Below are 22,267 nucleotides of genomic sequence, written 5' to 3'. Positions count from 1 at the left end.
GAGAATCAGCATCTTTATATTAATTTTTTGTCTACTTCTCTCGTAGGAGAACCACATCCATGACAAGCTGGTATCTCTTAGCTTGCTTCAGAAAGATTTTGTGCCTTTTCTGCTAAATTTTTTAAGAGAGCAGACCAGCCAGATCCTTACTAATGGACCCCCTACTCCTGCTAAAACTCCTAATTCCAAGGCCCATGGGAGCCAAAGGACAGGATCAGAAAGAAGGGCAGGCCATGCAACCAGCAGCCGAGTGCAGCTCTTTTCTCCAAGGACTTCAGTGACCGCCTCCACCACCGACACCAGCTTTTCTCCTGCCGCAGCCTCCAGCGGTTCCTCCTCCTTCTCGGGCTCCAGCCTGTCCAGCCCGTGCGCTGACGTCCCCAGCGCGGTGTCCAGCAGCAGCCCGAGCTTCGGGCACAGCCCGGTGCTGCCCCTGGCTGAGAGGCGCTCCTCGCAGAGGGCCAGCCTGGGGAGCTTCCTCACGGGCACGCCCGAGGCGCTGCCCGCCAGGCGGGGCCGCAGGAAGGGCAGCGCGGCCGGCGCCTGCAGCCGGCAGGGAGCTCGAGATCTGGGGCGCTCCCTGGCTGAGGAGGAGGATGCAAAGAGTGACTGTGGGCCGTGGAGCGGGGGGAGAAGGAAGCGGAGTGAAGTGCCTCTTGTTTCTGCCAGATCCCCGCCCAGCCAGCTCAACCTTAACAACCTGGAGGAGTTTCCGCCCATGGGTGCTGCCTCTGGCTGGACAAAGTAAGAGCGCGTCTTCCTGGCTGTCCCGCTGGGGTGGTGCTGCAGGTTGCAGCTCCTTGACCAGCTGCGTGTCCAGATGCAGAAGAGGCTGTAATACACAGTACCTGGCTTCTGGGCAACGTGGTCAGAACTGCTTTGTTCTGGTCACCATGCAGGGAGGGGAATATTGCCCTGACAGGGAATCAGGTTTCCCCTCCGTGGACTCACCCAAGACACCTCCTTAGCCTCTTGCTTGTGATGCTGCCTGCAGCTGGCCAGTGCACAGCCCAGCTGATACAAAGCTGAGCTCCTTTGTCCTTGCATATTCTAACAAGTCAGCGTTATCTTGGCTCTTCATGTTTCTCATTTAACAGAATAGCAGTTGGTAAAGAGGAGCAGTCTTGGAAGGCCCTTCAGCTTTCCTGATGCTAGCAAAAAAAGCTTTTGCATTGACCTTCCGTGGCTTCTGGTAGCAAATGTTAGTGTGCAGCTTTGTTTGTGTTGTGTAATTGTGGACAAAGCAGCAGGCTGTGTTCTTCTTGGTCTGCAGCAAGCCCTGGTCTCCTTGGTGACTCTGGCTAAGCTTCTAGGCAGCTGCTTGTGCTGTGGTTGCCTCAGTCCTTCAGTCTTTCTCTTTTACTTCTTAAAATCCTCATTACCAAATATAAAACTTTCTGTCAGCCTGTTTGCTCTGTATGTCAGTCATTGGTCTCTGAAAGTGGGACTTTCTAGTTGGACATGGAAAATTCCAGCTGAAAATTATTAGATGTGTGAGTCTGTACAGCAAATCCAAATGCTGGGTCTGGGTGGTGATCTAGATGATAGATGCTTTAGCCAAGGGAGATAAGGTGTCTTTCCAGCAGACAGCAGTCTGTTTTCCTCAGTTGCATTAATGCTCAACTAGGGAAAAAAAAAAGAAGGAAAGAGGTCAGGAGTCTTTGGAAATCGATGCCACAGTTGTTTTGAGAACACCTTAGCAGTTAATATGTAGCAACCAGCATTTCCTTGATGTTTTATGTTTCTGTATCCATTTCCACTTTTTAGTGGTTTTTGCTACTTCACCAAGCCTTTACCTGAAGGACAAATTCAAGTGTTTTATACAGGAAGGATGGGTTTCCCTGAACTTAAAGGGCCTAATGTAACTTGGAAACTTGGACTCTCACTGATAGACAATAGCAACTTGATTGATTTTGGTTTGCTGTTTTGTTGGTTTTTTTTCTCCTGGTCACATAAAAAACAAATTCACCAGCAGTTTCTTAATAAAATGTGGCATATGCTGTCTTTTCGAATTAGTAACGTTTGGAGGGGTTGTGTGGCACTGTGTTATCTGTTAGACGGCTTGATATTTGATAATTAAATTTGCTGCAGGTTCAGAAGGCTGTTTTTAGCAGGCTATAGCTCCATGATTTTTTTTCAGAGACAGAATAAAATTGATATCTGTAGGTACAGTTTAGAAATACAGTATCCCAACTCGATATCCATTTTGTTTTCGCATTAGGTAACTCTTGAAGAGTTGATTGTGTACCTGTCTTGAGACCTAATTTTTTTGTTGTTGTTTAGCTTGATTTAGTGGAATTGCTTCTCTTTTTTTTCCAGCAAAAGCAAACCATCGAGGCGAATCAACCCCACTCCTGTGAGTGCTGAGCGGCCGCTCTCAAAACCAAAGACCTGTTTCACTTCCACACCTGTCAGCCGCTCTCCAGCTGCTCGCTGGGCAGCTGGCTCAAGCTTTGAGGCCTTTGCTGCTGTCCAGGAAGGAAACCTCTCATCTGTGATAAGCAACAGCCTTCAAGAGGAGAGGGAGATGCTGAAGAAGGAACGGTACAGTCTGAGCAGGGGGGTGATTCTTAATTCCCTTGTGTTCTGGTTCCAGCCAGGACAGGGTTAACTTTTGCAGCAGCCAGAACAAAGTGAAGATGACAGAGGAATATCCAAAACAGATATTGGTGACCTGAAACTATAATTTGCCTAAAGCCAAGTGTGTCTGTGGTATCATGTAGGATATTGAGCACCTAGCTCATGTTTGTCATTTTAGAGGTGTGCTGACTCTGGAACAATGATCCTCACTTCAGAAGTGTAGTCAGTCCTCACTGCTTTTGGGAGATTTCCTCTTTGAGCACTTGTATGTGTGGCTATCTCCTGTGCATCTTTCCTTAGATTGCACAGGTAGAGCAATTGGGTGTTTGAAGATTGCTCCAAGACACATTGTTTGGGAGAAAATGAGTTAGTGATGCAAATGTGTGGAAAGTGTTAATGGTCTTGCAGTGTAGGTAGACTAACAGAAGCTTGCAGTCAGAGAAAACAGGACATGGGAACTTGAGATTCTGTTTTAAAGATTGCTACTGCAGTTATCTGTTGAAAATCGCTGTCAGATGAGGTGAATTCTAGTTTCTAATTTTGTCTCTGCTGTTTGGTTAGTGTGTGACTTTCATTGCTTGTCAAATGGTATCAGGGTTAGTCTGTGAAGATTGGTACTTAGAAAAAAACCAAAGTGCAGTAGTTTGCAGTATTGTTTATAATTGCTGACAGGACTGTTGCTGTTCTTTGGAGGTTTTGTTCTTGGACAAACTCCTCAGGACACATGGGTGTAATTCTTTTCCTGCTAAGTTTTGCAATTCCCTTCAGTAGGACCAGAGCTGGCTGATGCACATCCAGTAGGGTCGAATGAATAACTGCTTGTACTGAACCTGCAGCAGAACTGCTCAGGATTCAAACCTGCCACTCTGCACTTAAGTCTAGCACCTATCCCAGTCTGAATTCTACCTGAAATATCCCAATAACATGTATCAACTGAAATCGGTGAAATAGCAGTATGTGGTGGGCTGGATCTTGCCCATGAAGTGATGTTCTCACCTGACCCATCATACTTGAAAGCTGAGAGCTGCTGTTGTGTCCTCAGTAGTGGTGGTGAAGTACAGAACTGTGGGGAGACAGAGATAGTGCTGAAGGCAATCTTGCCTTTGATATATTGCAAATAGCAATAGATATATTGCAAATAGCTGTGTTAATTACCCAAGAGTGGGAACAGCCTTGCCCTCACAGCCATGGGTGTGACAAAGAGTGAGTTTGCTGGTCGGAGTCACTTGGAGTCTGCTGGCTGTGCTGTGAGGAGGAAGGGACAGGAGGTCGTGTGAGGGACAGACAGGGTTAGATGTTGTGTGAGGGACAGACAGGGTTAGGTGGCTGTGCTAGGGACAGGAAGGAGCAAGCCTCAGCTACAGAAGGGAGAAGAGAGAAAGAGCCAGAGCTGTGTGGAGCTGCCCATGGGAGGCTACAGAGAAAAGGTATGCAAGACTTCTAGATAACAAGGTGCTGATATTTGAGGCCTTCTGAAGTGAAGCACTCTGAGTGTCATGGCTATCTTGACAATGACACAGAAGTGGAGCAGCCTTCAGCCAGCTGGGTACCCTTGAGCAAGGGCAAAAGATGAATTTCATCCTGAGGTAGAGGACAACACTGGGACAGAAGAGAAGCAGAGTCTAAGTGCATTATTGTACCCTACGAACCATACCTTGGGTAAGGTCACAAAATACTTAATAGTGGGCTCATCCCTTGGGTAGGGTCACAAAGTACTTAGTGAATAATTTTCTTCAGTTCTATCTGTTACTTAATGAATAATTTTCTTCAGTTAGTTGATTATATTCGTTATTATATTATATTCAATGAAGCTGTTGGTAACCTTTCCATTTCCAGTTTGGGACCAATTGTTCTTCATCACAGCATTTCCACTAGAAACAGGCCAATAGAAAAGGTTCTGTGCTGCAGGTGAAAATGTTTCTGACTTCCCCAGAGCCCTTAAAGGGACTTAAAGGTTTCACTTTTGAGACAGTGTGGTAAGATGAAGTGTGATGTTCCAAGTGTAAATGTTCCATTGGAGTCTTTGACAATCATTTGATATTGCTGTTACTGCCTTGTGTCCTTTTTCTTATGTGTCTTACGTATGCCACTCTTGTGTTGCATTTTGGATGGCCTCTCTAGGTATAGTTTTGTACTGGTGTTTTTAACTGAGTGATCATTGTTGATTTAAAATCCAGCAGTTGAGGTAGTTTGGTGCTTCTGTTGTTTAACCTGCCAGAATGGGATTTCATTAGCCTTTGCACTGCCTTTCCACTTAATGGTATTGGATCTTCTCAGAGTGTCATTACCTTACATCTGTATCCAAAGGTATGGATGCAAACTTTATTTTTATAAAGGTTTTTTTAAATGCTTTTTAAAATGTCTAGCTGTCAGAAATTGTATGTACAAAGAAGATTTTTAGGACCTGGTCTCTGACAGATTCCCTGTCCTTAACAAATACCAGTTCACATGAGAGAAGCAGTAACATAGGTTAGTTGGTTAACTTGGTTGAGGTGCTGCACTATTTTAACAGAGCTGGAATTTGAATGGGATTCTTTAGAGTCTTTTGGTTGCTAACCCCAAGATCCATTTTCTACAAGAGAAAGATGACTTAAATTACTATCACTACTTTAGACAGAGTGAATGACATGGTTTAGTTATTGCAGGATTTCCTTCATGCTGCACTTAAGGAGAAAGATCTCTCCTGGCTACATGGCTGCTGTAGATCATCCTCAGTCACATGGTTATGCTGCTGCTCTTGAATTTCAGATGCAAATTGCTGCACCAAGCGTCTTCTCCTGTGGGGATATCTTTCGATCCTGGGACTCCAACTAAGCCCAGCTACACTCGCAGTGCCAGCCTTCCTGCTGAAGGCCATCTGGTGACCTGTGCAAATCCTGCTAAGGTTTCCTGCAAGAAACAGTTGGAGTGTCTGGCACAGCTCTATTCCTCGTGCATAGCAGGTGAGGACACAGGAGATGTGAGACTGACCTTTCCTTGAGCTTTGAACTTGTGTGTGTTGTGCGAGGGAGGTAGATGGGAAGTGGAAGCTGTGGGACTGTTATAGTGTACAAACAAACGGCATCTGGAAAAATAAACTAAGTCAACACAGTTATTAAAATAAATGAATGCTTGGTAAAAGTTTAGGGAAGGAGGTGAGCCTGATGCAGTAGACTGAAGTTGTGTGTCCCACCTGAAACTAGGCTATTCCCTAACACATCTTTCCTGTGCTGATCTACACTGTGATTGTGTTGTGGGGAGAGAGCTCTTTGCTGCCTACCACAGAACAGAAATCTTTTCACCTTTGTGTATTAAAGCAAGACAGTACTGAATAGTCCACCTCTAACATCTCAATTACTCTCTCCTAGAAAACCTGGTACCAAATATTTTTCTGGAACTGTTTTTTGTTCTGCAACTTTTGACATCTAAAGGCACTTCTAGTACAGAAGATGGGGATAGTGACCCTGAAATCAGTGAAAGAAATGGAGGTAAGCAGTAGTAATGAAGGGAAAGACTGTTGCTTCTATGGAATTAGAAGGTGTTGTAGAGTAGCCTAGACAGTTATTCTTAAATTATGTAAAAATGCCTTATTACCATTGTGGGACTCATCTGAGATGCTGACAAAAGTCATGCATGTGTGGGAAGTGCTTCCACAGTGTGATAGAGTGGGTTTGTTAGATACTGTTTGAATCTAGTTTTCCTCTGTCATGCGAGATTTGCTGTAGCTGCTTCCTAACGCTGACTTTTGGAGAGAAGGACAGATGTGCTCGAGTTGCTTCTCCATTGATCCTGCAACTCAGATGGGCTGTTGACCTACTATGTGTTTACTGAGCTTCAGGTTTGGCTCTGAGTGCACAGGATCCAGCTATATTTTGCATTTGATTTTTGGCAAATTCAGCCTTAAGCTTGATGCAATTAACACTTTGATACAGATATTACAACCAAAAGAGTGGCTTTAGGATGAGACCCACCACACCCTCCTCCACCCCACATGCCTCAATTTGATTGACTTTTGTTTTGCTGCTCATTGATTCTTGGGGCTGAGATCAGGAACATGAAATCTTCAGCCATGGGAACACCATTTTATGATTGTTTGTAGTTGATCTACTTTTCTTGTCCCGTATATGCTTTCTGTTCAGAACATTGAGAAAGTCTTTTCTTTCCCATAGAGCATTAAACAATTCAATTGCCTTTAGTACAAGAAGGATAGGGAATGGGAACTTCTGAAAATTGAATAGGGGTCTGGAAGATTATTTTTGGATATGTCAGTTCCCACTTCCCTTAAAAGCTAATTGTTGGTCCTTTAGTTTATAAATGGTAAAAGATACTGTTGTCTCATGTTTCTCTTTTTCCCCTTAGATGTTTCAGGGAGACAGCATTTTGAAAGTGTGCACAACTGTGTTTATTTTGCTGTTCAAGTCTTGGATTATCAATATGAGTGAGTACAAATCTTTTTTTTCATCTGCTTGTGTCTGCACTTGTGTGTGGGATTAAGCAAATGTGCTTGGGGTTTAGAACTTTACCAGTTACAGGCATTGAGTTATTAATTTTTCTTCAAAATATACGACTTGACCTGGAGTTGGATGTCTGTGGGTTTCCTTGCATAGGTCTGTCCACTGAACTTTGCTGTAATTGTGCAAGAACGAGAAAGTAATGAGATGAGAATGATAACAAATACAGACACCAGTAGGATTTCCTGCTGGGTATGTGCGGTTTAGAACTCTTTACTTGGCAGCACCATAAAACATAAGCATTTCTGTAGAACTGATCATGTGTTGTTTATGTCTTTCTGTCTCTCTGAGTTTTATCCTCATTATCTTGGCAGAATTATTTCCCATTTAGAGAAGGGGATGCTGAAGCTTTTGGCTGAAAATGAACGGATTGCATCATTTTCTCCCACCTTGCACAAGAGGCTCAGACAGGCTTATGAAAGCAGCACCGCCAAGGTAAAAACTGGCAGACCCTAAATGACATTGCTTCAGGACTTTGTGTTGTTGGTTTTTTATATTTGTAATGGCTTTGATGTTAAATCTCATTCCTTCATCTTGTTGTGTTGTCTTTACAAACTGTCTGAAAGCTACTTTTTTTTCCTTGTCAGTGGGTGAGTGAGTTATTTGGTCCAGTGATTGCTAGCTGTGAATCACTGCTGGCTAGCCTTGCCTTGGGCTCCAGGCCTTGACCTCAGCCAGAGACTTTGATAGGGGCAAGTTTTGCTTTTGAAATTCTCGCCTAATAAACATGAATCCTAGGAGAATTATTAGTTAGGTGCAATATCAGAACATTTCAAATATGTAGATTTCTTTCATAGATATGGAATATCTATATCTTTTTAGGCAAACAACATTTCACAGGAGACAATCCAGACAGGGAAAAATGGTTCCCTCATGTGATGAACTAGGTTGGGGAACCAATTTGGTTGGTAGGAATTGGATGGTAGAAATGTATTTTGTATCTCATTTCATCCATCTTTGAAAAATGGAAATTTCTCTTGGCAAAGGAGGTAAAGTATGCTGAGACTGGGACATGTCAGTAGCTGAGCTTTAAAGTTGAAAATAAAGATCTCATTACTTGAAGAACAGGTTTTTTAACTGGAGAAAAGAATAAGGTAACAGAAATTGCCAGGCAGGATCCTGAATTTTCTCAAGCCCTATATTGAAGGTATACCTCAACTGTTTATGGGTTTTTCCATGCTGTATCAATACTGATTGCAATCTGCTCAGCAGAGATTTAGGAAGACCAGATGCTTTTTCTCCTAATATTGAGTGACTCTGCCTCTGTCCCCTAATGTAGATTGTAAAATGGTTGGTGTTTGCTAGTAGTTAGCAATTGGGAAGTAGTGTGTCTGAAAACTCTGCTAGTGATATTTATTTCCTCATCATGCCTTTTCCCTGCTTTTTTCTGGGTCTCAGATTGTTTAGAGACTTCCATTAGCTTAATGGCTGTCTTTATATTTCTAACAGGTGTCTCTCCTGCTGCCGTGCTCTGTACAGTCTGTTTCTTTTCAGCCAGAAACTGATAATCGCTCTAACTTTCCCAGTGACAGAGCATTTCACATATTTAAGAAACAGAGGTAAGTTTCTTCTACTTTTCCTGGATGCTCACAGGGTATAACTTTGCATGATTGTGAACAAAGGCTATTAAGAATGTTTCATGTGTGCTACATGCTGTAGAAAAAAAAATTGAATTTTTTTCTCTAATTAAACAAAAAAAAGTCTTTGTCCATATTGACTGCAGGAGCTAAATGGTTAATGTCTTTAGAGAAGAACAGCCTAATTCTTCAGGAGTTATTGAGACTTCTGATAATGCCAGTGCAGTGTGTCACCCTACTGGATTGCTTCTGCATATAAATCTGGTATGCTTTTATTCTTCCTGCCACCTCCCTCCATGCTTGCAGCAACAGGGTGAGGGCAGAATGATGAGTTGTCTTGGTCCTTCTCTTTTTCTCATAGGTATTACTTCATGTGGCTTATTCTTTCCTGCCTCTCAGTCTTCACTGTGTCTGTCTGGTAATGGCTGTTTTGGTCATTCCATCATAGATTGGGCATAACAAGCTTAAGCACTTGCTGTCAAAGACATGGAAAATGGAAACTCACTGAAGTACTGCTAACATTTATGAGTTTTTCAAAGGTATCTGAATGCTTAGAGGCTGGAGTTATTTAACCTGAGGTAGATTCTTGCTGGGAAGCTTTGGAGCAATTAATATTCAGTTGTTGCTTCAAATTTTGAGGAGTTCATTCCCTTAAATATCTTGATTCACAGGGATATATTTTATGAACTTCTGCGTGAATGGGAGGATGACCATGAGAAAACTGGCTGGGACTTTGACAGGGTTCTGGGCAGCAAGATCAGGTAGGAGTCTTAAGCACCTTCAGCTAGCTCTTTAATGCAGCTGAATTTCTGGTGAATCATACTGCACTTGGCATCCTTAGTTCCATGTTCTGCCTGATCTTCTGCACTGATCTGTAGGGTGCTGTGTGCTTGGAGGAGGCTGCCCATGTACTCTTGTTTCTGAATTAAAAGTATCAACTATTACCTTAAAAAAACAAGCCTAATTGGCAAGGGCTAATTTGATGTCTTGGTGTTGCTCTTTCCCTTTCATAATCACAGAAAGAGCTACGCTCAAAACCAGTGTATTGTTGTCTGAATGTTGTTATGTATACACTTGTGTGTGCATGTCATGTTTCCCATGTCTGACTGCTCTAAAGTGAGAAGTGTGTGATGTGTTCAGATGCTGTTCACTCTGCTGATTATTTCAGGAGGTCTAGTGCACTGGCTCTGTAAACAGGACAACTCTGTCTCTTTCTGTGGAGAGCAGACTGTTTTATTCATTTATTGCTTTACCAAAATGCAATATACATAAGGACACTATTACAGCATTGAAAGCAGTTGCCTTGTGGGTTTCTGTGTTAGTCTCAACCATCAGCCTACCCGAGCAACATGTATGTAGGTGGTTTTTCACCACAAGAGCAAAACAAGGCTGAGGCTTAAAATGAGAAATTTTGGGGCATCAGAAGTAGCACTAGTGCTGTTTCTTTACTTCCATATGTGTGAACTCTCAGCTTACTGTTCTGGGCAGGGAGGTGTGGGAGCTGAATGAGTTTTCTTTTTTCTAAATAGCAACATTATTGAAGGAAAGGAAGAGTTGTTTTTTTTTTATCTCTAGAGCTATGTTTACTCAGGGAGAATTTTTGTTTCTATGTTAGCAGCAGGTGGGGCTCAGTGCTTAGGAAACTGGGTTATAAAGATACTGCTTTTCTTTCAATGGCCTTTGGAGATTGCTTTCTTAAAAGTCTTTTAATGCTTTTGGTATAGTTTGAGGTTAGAATGCTGCTTTTTGTACCACAAAGTTCCAGTCAGAATTTTATGATGTTTTCCTTCACAGGGCCATGATGGCTCACCTGTCTGCAACCTGCAACCACAGCCATTTTGCCAGGCTCTTTCAAAAACAACTTATACAGGTAAATGCCTTGGGTTGTTTGATGACTATATGCATCAATGCTGATTTGATCCTTCCTGGGCCTGAGAAAACAAGCCATGTCTCATAAGTCTCTTTGAGAGTTTCCCTTTGAAACTCCTTTGGGGAGAGACAAGTTTTCAGGATGGGAATTTCTTTCCTTCTTCAGAAATAATCAGTGATAAATTACCAATGAAGTCTCTTTAAATCAGGAATAAGGCACAACGAGAACATCATAGGCTGTAAACATTCATTCTTCATGGCTATTTACACTGACCTTCTAATTTTAGTATAGTTACAGTTTCTGGAAATTTTAGGGATGTATTTTGACGTTTGTCAAGTGCACAGGTTCCCAGATATGAGTGCAAAAAATCTCCAATTCTTCTGTGTAACACTCAACTGGCTGGTTTTGGTACAGTATTGCAGTTGTCATTTAGAGGAGGGGTTTTGGCCAATTTCAAGCATCATCTGACTTCATTGTAAGTAAAGAAATGGAGGAGAAGATTCACTGTATTCTCTGTAGATGCCTGGCTTACTGGTGGGCTCCTTTTGGAGGGCAAGGCAGCCACAAAACCTCACCTTGACTCTTGGCCCACACACATTGCCAGGAAATTGCAAGCTGTAGGAATGTTGTAAGTTCCTCTAGTGTCAAGTCTGAGTTTGCATCAGTGTCTTGTCTGACTGTATGGGTGTGCTCAGGGAAATTGTGGGGAAAAAGGTCAGATTAACTTTGCTGCATCAATAGGATTTAATTAGTCCTAGGTGGTGTATTTCTGCTTTGTATCTGTGCCTTCTAATGAAGACCAAAGGATTTCACAAGGGTAGCCAAAGATCTAAACTGACATCTGGGTGTCTTCAATGGATCCAGTGTGGTCTGGAGAGTGATTTACAGAATCTTGTGTGTATCGTGATACTCTTGCAGAAATGAACCGAGACTGAGGACTTGTGTCAAGGCCTGATAATTTAAAGGTAGAGAAGTGTAGCAAGATGTTCCCTCCCTTGGGGAGGTGAGGAAGCTCTCTTTGGAATAAGTGGACCTAGTACTTGCTCACTTGACAGATAGGCTTAAATATTGCTTTTTATTATGAACTTTCATTAAAACTATCATGACTTAGATGTAGGTATATACAGTCAACTTTTCCTGTTGCTCAGCATTTCCTAGGTTATGTCTGGAGTGCCATGTCCAGTCTTGGGCTCACCAGCACAAGGGAAGAAAGATACACACTTACTAGAGCAAGTCCAGCTCAGGGCCATGTAAGGGATTAAGGCACTATGCATTTTTTGTATGAGAAGAAGCTGAGAGCTGTGAGTATTCAGCTTGGAGAAGAGAAGGCTCCAGGTTGTCTTAGCACTGTTATAAATACCTGCTTGCAGGGAATGAAGAAGAGAGAGTGAGATTTTTTGCAGTAGTGTTCACTGACAGTCAGGAGGCTGACCTTGGCTGGACAGGAGGGTTTGATTAGATGACCCAAGAGGCCCATTCTAAACAGTTCTGTAATTCTCTGAGTCTTGAGTTGTATCTGTGTGTTTGAGGCAGCGGGGCATTAATTTTTAAATTATATTTAACTCTCTGGAAGTTCCAGGAAAACCTGCTCTGGGAATGTGTAGTGCAGCATCATGGGCCTTGCAGACTGAGCTAAAGATCCCACTGAGTTGTTCATGAAGATCATGAGAGTGAAGGGTATTCTCTCCACACATCCACATGTAGCCTGCTAGGTATGCCCTAGTTAGGTATGAAGGATTGGAATTCCATCTCACAAGACTTCCAGGCTGTTTATGGCCAAAGTAGGTAGCATGTTTTGGTATGGGGAAAAGTTGTTCTTTATGTGGGCACCAGGAAAGAACATGCTTGGATTACTCAAAAACAGTCTTGTGAGGAAGGGATAATACGGTGGGTGAGAGGTAAAGTGAAATGATGCCTTGTCACAAATATTCCACCTTGCTACTCTTTCTGTCTCCTAAAGATGTGCAAAGGTCCTATCGGTGGTGGTGCAAGCTGGGGAGACGCTCCGGACCAGAATGTCCTTAATATGCTGGGTTCTGATAATCTGAGCCGCCTGAAGAGGCTGCAGGAAAGATTTGTTGTTCCTCAGAGCATCAGAGGACCTTGTCCACCCCCTTCATTCCCAGGGTGCCAACAATTCTTCAGGGACTTCATCCTCAGCGCTGGAAGGTGAGCGGCCTTGCTTGCTCTGTGAAATGTGTGGGCAGTGGAAGCACCAGCATATTTCTTTTGCAGCAGGGAGTTATCCAGAAAGATTGGGACTAGATTATATGGTAATGATTTTTCTTCTATAAACCCACAATATTTTCTTGGGGCAGTCAATATTTTATAGTGCCAAGGTGTGCAGTGCTACCTAGCAAGGACACTGGACTGGATAAATGCTTCTTGTGTGATAGTGCATGAAGCCAAGGTGTACAGGATGAAGCCAGGTTAATGGTTTTGTTTAATGAGTTTTTCACAATTCACAGCATGGGGGAATTGTTACCTGTGTGAGATTTTAATCTTGCATTCAGTTATTTTATAGATTCCTCTTTTGGCAGATCAATTATATTATCCTTATGCTAAGACTTGTTACGTAGCATCTCTGAAAAAGTACAAAAGAGGCGTGGAAATGAAGGTGGTCAGCCAGTACTAAGTCTTCTCTCTTGCTTTCTTGTCTGTCAGTCTGTTATGTTGTATGTCTGCTGATGCTTTTACAACTCACAAGACAAGCTTAAAATTTTGCATTGTGTTAGTTGAGGTTTTGCTGCTGTTTCCAGCCCAGTCTGACTCATCATCTTTTGCTGAAGTTACCAGTTCAACCAGCACCTGGTGGATAGTCTGTGCCTGAAGATACTTGAGCTGAATGGCCTTACTCTGGTGGAGCACGAGCACAGTGATGGGGAAGCAGATATGGAGGAACAGGTAGGCTTGCTTTCTGCAAACACATCTGTCAGGAATTTCTCTGAGCTGTTCCAGTAGTCAAACAATTACTGGCTTGATTGTGAGTTGCTTGGAGCTTCCACCACTGTACTTACAGGACAGGAGCTTCATCCTTTGGTTTTGTCATAACTCTGCAATTTGCTTATTTGTCTGAGCCCCTTGCCACTTACTTGCATGCTTCAGGGTGCTTCACAGAACTGTCATGAGTGCACAATAGTTGTGAAAGTGGAAGCCTTCTCTTCAGGTTGTTATCACCTGTGTTAGATCAACGAAATAACCAAGTCCAGTTCTGGCACCCCGTTGCAATAAGTTCCTTGTTACTTTTCCATATAGAAAGATTTTAATTACATGGAATTTGTAGTTATCCCTGTTCATAGGTGTAACAGTTGTTTCTTCACTCAAGTCTACCTATCAGAGGTGTCACAGCTTTTTGTCTATTAGCAAAGGTGCAGCCAGAGGCTCATGGAGACTTGCAGAGTGATGGTTCTATAAAGGAGGCAGTGTGAGATCAGCTCTGCCTCTCATTCACTCCAAGGTTCTTGATGCAAAGCAGCTGCTGGTTTTAGAAAGTCTTGAATGATTCCCCCTTGTGAAGAAGTGAAACAATTCAAAATACTTGATAAATATATATTTTGGAAACTTACCTTTATTAAAAGCAGCGATGAAGCTATGTGGCCCTTTTACATGAAGAGAGTAGAAGTTTAGTGTAGGTATTTGCTTTCCCTGTGTAGGGTAGCATTGCCTCAGCTTGCTTTTGTTCCTTTTAGGATGAAAAGAAGCGTTTCACTGTGGCCCTGCTGAGTCTGCGACTCCTGGCCAAGTTCCTGGGGTTCCTTGTGTTCCTGCCCTATCGCACTGCGGAGCAGCCGACCAGAGACTTGCAAGATTCTGCACTGGCACTAAGAAACCAAGTAAGGAACCCAGCCTTGCCTTTTGCCTGGCAGGCACTTTTCCTAGCCCAAGGAGGGTTGTGGGTATCATGCACTTTCAGAGTGAGCCAGTAGTTCCTGGGATGATGCTGTATGGGACTGTGTCCCTGCTGCATATTCTGGGGGTGGGAGCAAAGGAAAAAGAATTTGAGTAACCTCAAAAAGAGAGCAATGCACCAATGGTGAGGTGCTCAGTCTTCTGTTATTTCTGCTAATCTGGGTCTGTCATAACAAAACTTTCACCTGGCTAAGACAACTTGTATTCATGGCATAAAATCCAGCTACCAGGACTGGTTGTGTTAGTTTTGCACCCATCTCCCAGCAGTGTGTCACTGAATGTGCACATTATGCCTTGACTCCACTTTGTACATAGTCAGGATTTTAGCCTTGCTTTTGGAAGTCCCAGTGGGACCTTTGGTTGGTAATAGTTTGTTTTTTTGCCTCTGATCATGTGCAAAGAAGTGTTTTCATTAGCCAGAAGTCACCAATTGTCTTGGTTTGAAAGACAGATATCTGTTAGGAAGGGGGCAGGACTTTTTTAGAGGTGGAGAATTTTAATTTTTTTTTTTAAGTATTTTAATTTAAAAAAAAAATTAAAGGAGCTTTTAGATAGAGGTATGGGGATAGGAATAACAGTTTTTTACTAGTATATATGACAAAATAACAAACAAACAATAACTACAGCATCAATAATAAACAGAACCAAGAACCTTGAGGGCTTTCTTTTACAAAAGCCCAGAGCAGTTTGATCTCGGCGCCCCTGCAGGACTCCGAGAGGCCGAGCTGGAAGGGAGGAAAGTCCCGGGCTGGTGGATGAGATGAGGAGCTCTGAGCTGGCAGCTGGAACAGCAGGGGTGTCCCGGCAGGGCTGGGCAGGGCAGGGCTACAGAGTAGCAGGGGAACCTCCAAGCTCCGAAGAAGCAGCGGCGGTGGGGGGAGGGCTGGAGAAAGCGAGTTCAGGATTTTTGGGTACAGGAACAGATGACGATAGATTTCCCAGGACGAGACAGAGGCAGAGTGAGGGCTGCAATAGTTTGGTTTTTTGCCTCTGATCATGTGCAAAGAAGTGTTTTCGTTAGCCAGAAGTCACCAATACAGAAGATGAAATCCTAGAAAGAAAATTCAAGATATAGATAAAAGTTTTTCTGTAAGTATCAAAAAATAACTTCAAGCCCCTGGTTTAATTTCTCTTGTTCTTTAAGACCCTGCCTGTACTGGATATATTAAAGCTTCTGAGACAATCTATTCGGGATCAACGTTCTATCCTCACTATTCCTTGGATTGTGGAGTACCTTTCCCTTGTGGATCATATAGCTCCTTTCCTTGATTATTACAGGAAAGTGTTTGGTCTCTTGCTGCAGGTATACAGGTAAGAGCCTGAGAAACTGTACCTGTAAAGAACTTTTCAGTAAACATTTAATTTTTTCTTGTTGTTGTGGTTCAAGTCATGCATACTTTTTATCTTACATAAAGCTGCAAAGAGAACACAGCCTAAACTTGGGGATTAATACTTGATTCAAATATATGTTTTTTATAAAACACATATAAAACCTTTTAATAAAACCTTTCTATATAAAACCTTTAAATCCTGCTTGATCACTTTACATCTGCAGCTGTGATTGACCTTCAACTTATAGCTTGAATTTTGACCTTAAAACCTACAAGGATTCCAATGCCTAAATAATTTTCTAGTTTTCTATGCTATATACATGTTGAAGCACATTCTAGACAATGGCTTTTCTAGTGTAAACTTAAGACAGGATGTTATGCAGGTACATATGAAAAGTAGAACTCTCTCTTTAAACAGATGTGCAAAGAATGTGTTCATGATGATAGATAGTGTAATTGGTGAGTGAGTGGTTTGGGAGTGTTTTCCCTAATGAAAATTGAGCTGCTGAAAGCTGACACTCTCTTACTGCTTCTGCTGCATGGCAGGTTAATGGTCCTTTCTGAAGACAACGAGATGAGTTTCCTGAACAAGCTGCTGATCCTTGCAGTTCTGGGTTGGCTTTTTCAGGTAGAGTCTCTCGTGTGCATGTAACTCTTCTCTGAAGAAAAGGCAGGGCACAGAACTCAATACATAATAGTGTTGAAATGAATTAAAACAATTCAATACAGTAGTTTGTTTTATCATAGTTTTTTTATACTGATGTAGAGTTTAAAGGATAATGGTGTTCTAGTGGAGAATTATCTTCCTTTAATGGAATTGTGTGAAGCAACAAATTTTTTTTCCAATAGGAATTTTAATTGCATCTGAAACACATTCTGTACTTACTAATCTGCAACCTTGTAAGAAAATTGACAGCTGACTCCTGTTAGAACTAGAAGCTCTTGTCACAGAGATGGTGTGCTGGCTGTCAGCCTTGATTTACAGAGGAATGTACTGGTTAGAGGGATGGTGTTTGATGAAATTTTAGAATTCTTTTCTGCCTCCAGTTGGAAGCAAGGAAGCAAGGTTACTTAGCAGGAACCTGTGGGAAATGTGGAAGATGCTGTAGGGGGAGGGTAAGGAAGGTGGCTTTTGTTACTGTGATCAAAATAAGTCTTTAATTTTATGGAAAATTCTCCTCAGAGCAAGAGGATCCTTAGTGCTGGGGGTTCTCTTTTGTGAGTGGCAGGGTCTGTTACCAAAAATGGTGGACATTACTGCCTTTTGGTTTGCAGCTATTGGGTTTTCTGTTTCAGGTTCCATCAGTCCCTGAAGAGTTGTTTTTTACTACTGATGACAGACAGGAGAGATTAATGCTGGATACTGTGACATCTGCTCAGGCTTTGGTGAGTTAGTGCAGCAGCATGTCCTCTGAATCTGTGGGTGAAGATGGACCCCCACTTCCTCAGGAGTTGTAAGATTTTATCAGGAACTTGGCTTCAGGGCTGCTGCACTGAGCATGTGGAGACCAGTGGATGTGATGCCCAGTTTGTCCAAGTGCCTCAGTTGCACTGCATCTGTGTTATGGGTTGTGAACTCTGTTACAGCTCGGGGTTTTCTGTCAGGCAGGAGCCATCTCACCTGCTGCAATAATTTGCAGAACAGGTGCCAAGTTATGCTGGAGGATCAGATGCTGTTTTCCTGCAAGGTGAGCTGATAGAACTTGTAGCTCTTCCCAGAAACAGGCAAAAGTAATGGTGAACAGAAAGATGGGACTGTAAGAGCTGTTTGCGGGGTCACCTGTTTTCCAGTGTCGTGATAAAGGGTGAACTGAAAATGGTATGAGCAAGCAGGAAAGGAGGGGAGGGTATGGCATGTGTGATGTTTCAGATAATTCCTAGACATGCAAGGGGATATATACTATTCATGGAAAAGGGCTGTGGATGCTAAGATGCATTGCCTTGGTGGATGGGGTCTGGTGTTGCTGTTCCTCCCATGGCCCTGCCTGTGCTGTGTTCATACTGGGGTGACATTTCTCCACGGTGTGGGGTTCCAGTGAGTCTGGGTGAAGGCACATGTGGAGGTGTAATGCATAGCAGATGTGCCTCATCTGTTTTCCTGTGTGGAAGGGTTTCTCCCTTATGAGTAGAAGCTGTGGCAAGTCCTGGTTCACTTCTTTAACCCAGCTTTGAGCTGGGCTTTGATAATGATCAGGGGCAAAGGCTGAGCTACACTAATAAAATGAAGAGCAGCTCATTCTCTGTTACAGAGTTGGGCTGAACAGTTGGGCTGCAAAGTTCATATTTTTACTGTGTATTTGGAATCCAGCTATTGTTTTCATGGAAAGGTAGCCCTGAAACCTGCCTGTGAACGCATGTATGAGATTTCTGACTTGAAGACTGTTTCTTTTGTGCTGTATCCTTTCAGCATTTCCTTCATTTTCTCACAGGACTTTGTACCCTTGGTGGACCAGCAGTTACTTTATACCTGCTGTCCCTATCTTAGTGAGTATTTTACTTACTTTTGCTATATACATAAAATATATTACTACATATTTACTTTTATTTAGTCAGTTGTTGATATTTGTGGTTTGGTACGGAGTCCTTGGATCACCTTTCCTACTCCTCCTCACAGCTTAGGGTCTCAGTTGTGTATACAAGACCCTTGATAAGAAGCTGTATTGCAGGAGCTGCTGGAGCTGTGGACAGTGTCTGGCGAGGCTGGGGGAGGGAGTTACATAGTCAGGATGGTTCATCCAAAGAGCCTGAATCCAGAGGGGCAGGGAAAGCCACCCCTCACAAGCTGTAAGGAAGCATTATAACAACACAGCTTTGCCATCCTAGTGATAGGAAGAGGTGTTTGTACTGTGAGGAATGTCTTCATCCTTGAGCGTATTTCTGCTGCCAGGCAGAAGGGAAGAATCCTTTTGTGCCCTGGTGTTTTGTCAGGTTGTTGTTCGAGACTGCTTTTTCATGGGATCTGTCTACCAAAGGTAAAATTCCTCTCTGTAGACAGTATAGTCCCAGATGGGGAGATGGTGCTCTTCTTCTTGGGACTTAGTAGGAAAACTGTATGTTAAACCTGCATCACAAAAGCTTCTAGGGGTGAATAGGTTGTCCAGCTTTTCCCCCAGTGTTTGCTCCCAGCTCTTGGAATTTTGTGTAACTGCTTGTCTTGTTGTCCTTGTAGACTTTATGGTTCTTGCTTGCCACACTAAAAAGGAATGCATAAAAATAACTGTTCTCTCATCCTTCTGAACAAGTCCCATGTGCTAGGGGGCTTTTTGGAAGCTTCCTCTTTTCAGAGCCTTGCTGTGCCCTGCCAGTTATATGTGTGAGGTGCCCCCCTGCTTTACTGAAGCTTCTGCTTTTGTAGAAGCTGAGAGAATCTGCTCTGGGAACAGGACTGGAAAAATGAAAGTCTTTCTTGAGTTTTGGTGTTAATTGTTTTCCCCCTTGCTTATGAGGTTGATGATTGTTTTTGCATGTTTTCCTGTGCAGGTGAGCTGCGTAAACTACTTGCCTCTTTTGTGGCTGGTAGTGGAGGGAAAAATGGTGGTTTTATAAGGAAAATCACTCCCACAGCTGCGGAGTCCCTAGCACCCAAGGCTTCTGTCACGCAGCGGAAACTGCAGGTAATGAAGTTAGGGAGTCACAAGGGGAAAAGGGGCAGGAGAAATTTGCTTGTGAGAATGTAGGGTTACACAGTGGTCTCTTAATGCCAGGGAAAGAGTGGACCTGGGTGGCAGGGAAACATTGTGTTTAACAGTCAGGAGTCTTAGTCCCTGTTTTTCTGTTACAGTCATGTGGCTGGGATATGATGGGTGTGCTGAAATGCAGATAACCTCAGAAACATTCTTGCAGTTGGAGCAACTAGTCCTATTTGTTTCCCTCTTCTTTAACGTTAACTGTTGATGTGTTTCTCATACTTTGTTTTGGTTAGATTGTAGCTGTGCTTTCCACTGTAAGGAGGGCCTGCGTAGGAGCCTGCAGGATTACCAGCCTGTAATTAAAAGGGCTTGTTCTTCCCAAAACGAGCCCTATTTGGTGACTCACTACTAGTAGTCACTGTCAGAGCTCTCCCATTCCCTTTATAGGTGATTTGTAGCTTCAGAAACCCTGATAATTAGCTTTGAGTTAAATGCTTAGAAGGGACTAGGGAGTGACACGGGGATGATGAATGCTACAGTGGGAGAAAGTTCTAGTGGAGGCAGATTGCCTTTTGGTACACCTCCAGATGGTAGTTCTGTGCATTCCTGTGTTGGTGAGAAGAGGATCTGGGTGGGGTGCTCTGATCAATTGTAGCACTTTCTCTTGAACAGGTAGACTTGGAACAGGCCTTCTTCCACAATCAGCCTCCTTCCCTACGGAGAACAGTGGAATTTGTGGCAGAGAGGGTGGGATCCAACTGTGTTAAGCACATCAAGTAAGTGCTGGTTGCCTGTTCTGTGACTTAAGAAGTATTTTTACATTATAATTCAGCAAAGAGCTGATACTTTAAACTTGTGTGTATGAGGGAAACAAGCTTCCCTGAGGATGTGCTGTGTAGCAGAACATCAAGGCTGTGTAAGACTGTGAGCAGCAACATCTGCCATTGTAGAGGGGAATTCGTGAAGGGATGTAGAGAGGAGGAGGATAAAACTTTTTGTATGCATGTAGTGCAGTGTTGAGGCTTTATAGTCTGTTCAGAACATTCTTGCTAATGATAGAAAAATCTATCAGAAATGATCTCTGGAGGTCACTTGATCCAAACTCCTGCTCAAAGCAGGCCCAGCTTTCAGGTTAGATCAGGTTTATTGGCACCTTTTCCAGTTGGAAAAGTTTCCATCCCTTAAGGATGAGGATTCAGCTAACCTCTTTCTACCATGTTCTAATGCCTAATTTTCCCAGGCTTTGTGAAAAATGTCCCCTTATATCCTGTCGGAATATCCATTGTTCCAGCTTGTGCGTGTTCCTGTCAATCTTTAGCAGTGCTCTTCCTGGAGGACTTGTTCTGTCTTCTCTGTAACTTTTCCTGGTTCCTTCAGCTTTTTCTTGTCTCCAGGCAAAGTGAAACTGACTCCTCCCCGTAGATGTGTGCTCCAGCATCCCAGCTATTTTAATATTTTTTTTCTTTTCTTCTGCAGTTACTCAAATTGTCAATGGCTTTCTTGTCCTGAGATCCCAAAGCTGGACACACTACTCCACGTGCAGCCTCAGTGATGAGGGAAGCACTGACTTCCCTTGATGTGCTGGCTGCACTGTTGCTATTGTCAGCCCAGTGTAAGGTTGGCTTTCTTTGGACACTCCTAACTCACTCACCTTGTGTTCTGGGAGCCCCAGGTCCTTTCTGCAGAGCTGCTCTATAGCCAGTGGACCCCAGCCTGTACAGGTGCACAGTCAGCCCGTTTCTTCCTCTTTTCACACCCTCCTATGTGGCAGCCCTGCCCCTCCAGCTCATGAGCTTGCTCAGAGTTTTGCACTGTTCTGTTGTCAAGCTTGCTGAAGCCATTAAAGGTTATCAGCCCCTAAGGAATGGTGGTTGTAGTGGGCTGCTGCTGACATCTTTGAATTTCTCAGCACTGTCAATTGAGAATACAAGGGTATTGCTGCCAGAAAGGAGACCTGTAACCAAGTAAGTTTTTAGCAAAACCTGAAGGCTTTTAACCCTTGAATCTTAGTACTACTTTGGTATCTCATTGTTGTTTTCTTCTATCCATTCTGTACATACAGATGAACAAGGAGATGATACAGTACTAAATGCAGCACGACTGATTGGTTTTTAGCAGAGTGACATATTGCATTTGATATGGGTACCTCCCTAAACTGGGGAGAAGAGCTGGGTACAGTTAGTGTGCACTGTTTCCTGTATTGATTTCAGTCTGCCTGATTGTTCTTGGTTTTGTTGCAGGGCAACGCTGGTAGCAGAGCTAGTTCAAAGGGCTGAAACCATCTTGCAAGATAAAGTGAAGGAGGAGGATGTTAATCATGACAAACTGCTTGAAGAGGTGTGCACTCATCTGTATGAGGAAGGGGCCCAGGCACTCATCAAAGGCAGAGAGTAAGGAGGAAAAGTTATTTAAACTTGTGCCTTCCCATCTCTTCTTACTGCAGAATCTGTAAGCCTAATTTAGCTTGGCCTGTCATACTCAGGTTCTGGTAGTTACAAACCATGCCCTCTGCTCCTCTTCTGGTGAGTGTCTGCTGTGCCTCCAGCCAGTTAATACTGTGTTTGTAAGATGGAATAAAGGTGCTGTGTGTCCCTCTGCATCCAGCTCCAAACAGACATCCACTGCAGCTACTGTATTTCCCCTCTTTGGGAAATTGATATTGCAGCTTAGTTGCTTGTAATTACCCTTTCCTTGTCTTGTTCTTTTAGTCTGATTTATTGCATTGCTACATAACGGACCTCTGAGTGTTGTCCAAGAATTTAGGCTAATCCTGTGGCATACTTTGTTCCTTTTCTTGCAGATTTTGCAAAAAAAAAGGTCCTGAGGCAGTGAGGGTGTTGTTGCCAGAAGAGACATCTGCAGCAGTATGTATTTTCCCTAA

At 43.1% G+C, this 22,267-nt stretch overlaps 1 protein-coding gene across 1 annotated transcript in view; it reads left to right on the top strand.

The window, feature by feature from the left end:
- Positions 1 to 22,267, top strand: part of CDAN1 (codanin 1) — a 31,689-nt gene that overhangs the window by 2,620 nt on the left and 6,802 nt on the right. The window contains exons 2-21 of the mRNA XM_063398619.1: positions 47 to 744; positions 2,320 to 2,544; positions 5,329 to 5,522; positions 5,928 to 6,047; positions 6,919 to 6,997; positions 7,385 to 7,505; positions 8,520 to 8,629; positions 9,319 to 9,408; positions 10,442 to 10,517; positions 12,478 to 12,686; positions 13,307 to 13,421; positions 14,207 to 14,350; positions 15,571 to 15,737; positions 16,304 to 16,385; positions 17,054 to 17,143; positions 18,187 to 18,241; positions 19,238 to 19,371; positions 20,059 to 20,162; positions 21,627 to 21,776; positions 22,187 to 22,250. Of these exons, the coding sequence (XP_063254689.1) occupies positions 47 to 744; positions 2,320 to 2,544; positions 5,329 to 5,522; positions 5,928 to 6,047; positions 6,919 to 6,997; positions 7,385 to 7,505; positions 8,520 to 8,629; positions 9,319 to 9,408; positions 10,442 to 10,517; positions 12,478 to 12,686; positions 13,307 to 13,421; positions 14,207 to 14,350; positions 15,571 to 15,737; positions 16,304 to 16,385; positions 17,054 to 17,143; positions 18,187 to 18,241; positions 19,238 to 19,371; positions 20,059 to 20,162; positions 21,627 to 21,776; positions 22,187 to 22,250 (3,027 nt within the window). The remainder of the gene's footprint in view (positions 1 to 46; positions 745 to 2,319; positions 2,545 to 5,328; positions 5,523 to 5,927; positions 6,048 to 6,918; positions 6,998 to 7,384; positions 7,506 to 8,519; positions 8,630 to 9,318; positions 9,409 to 10,441; positions 10,518 to 12,477; positions 12,687 to 13,306; positions 13,422 to 14,206; positions 14,351 to 15,570; positions 15,738 to 16,303; positions 16,386 to 17,053; positions 17,144 to 18,186; positions 18,242 to 19,237; positions 19,372 to 20,058; positions 20,163 to 21,626; positions 21,777 to 22,186; positions 22,251 to 22,267) is intronic.

This window comes from Prinia subflava, chromosome 5, assembly GCF_021018805.1.
Source record: "Prinia subflava isolate CZ2003 ecotype Zambia chromosome 5, Cam_Psub_1.2, whole genome shotgun sequence".
Lineage (NCBI taxonomy): Eukaryota > Metazoa > Chordata > Aves > Passeriformes > Cisticolidae > Prinia > Prinia subflava.
Note: the sequence above shows the minus strand (reverse complement) of the source record. Positions and strands in the feature narration are given on the sequence as shown.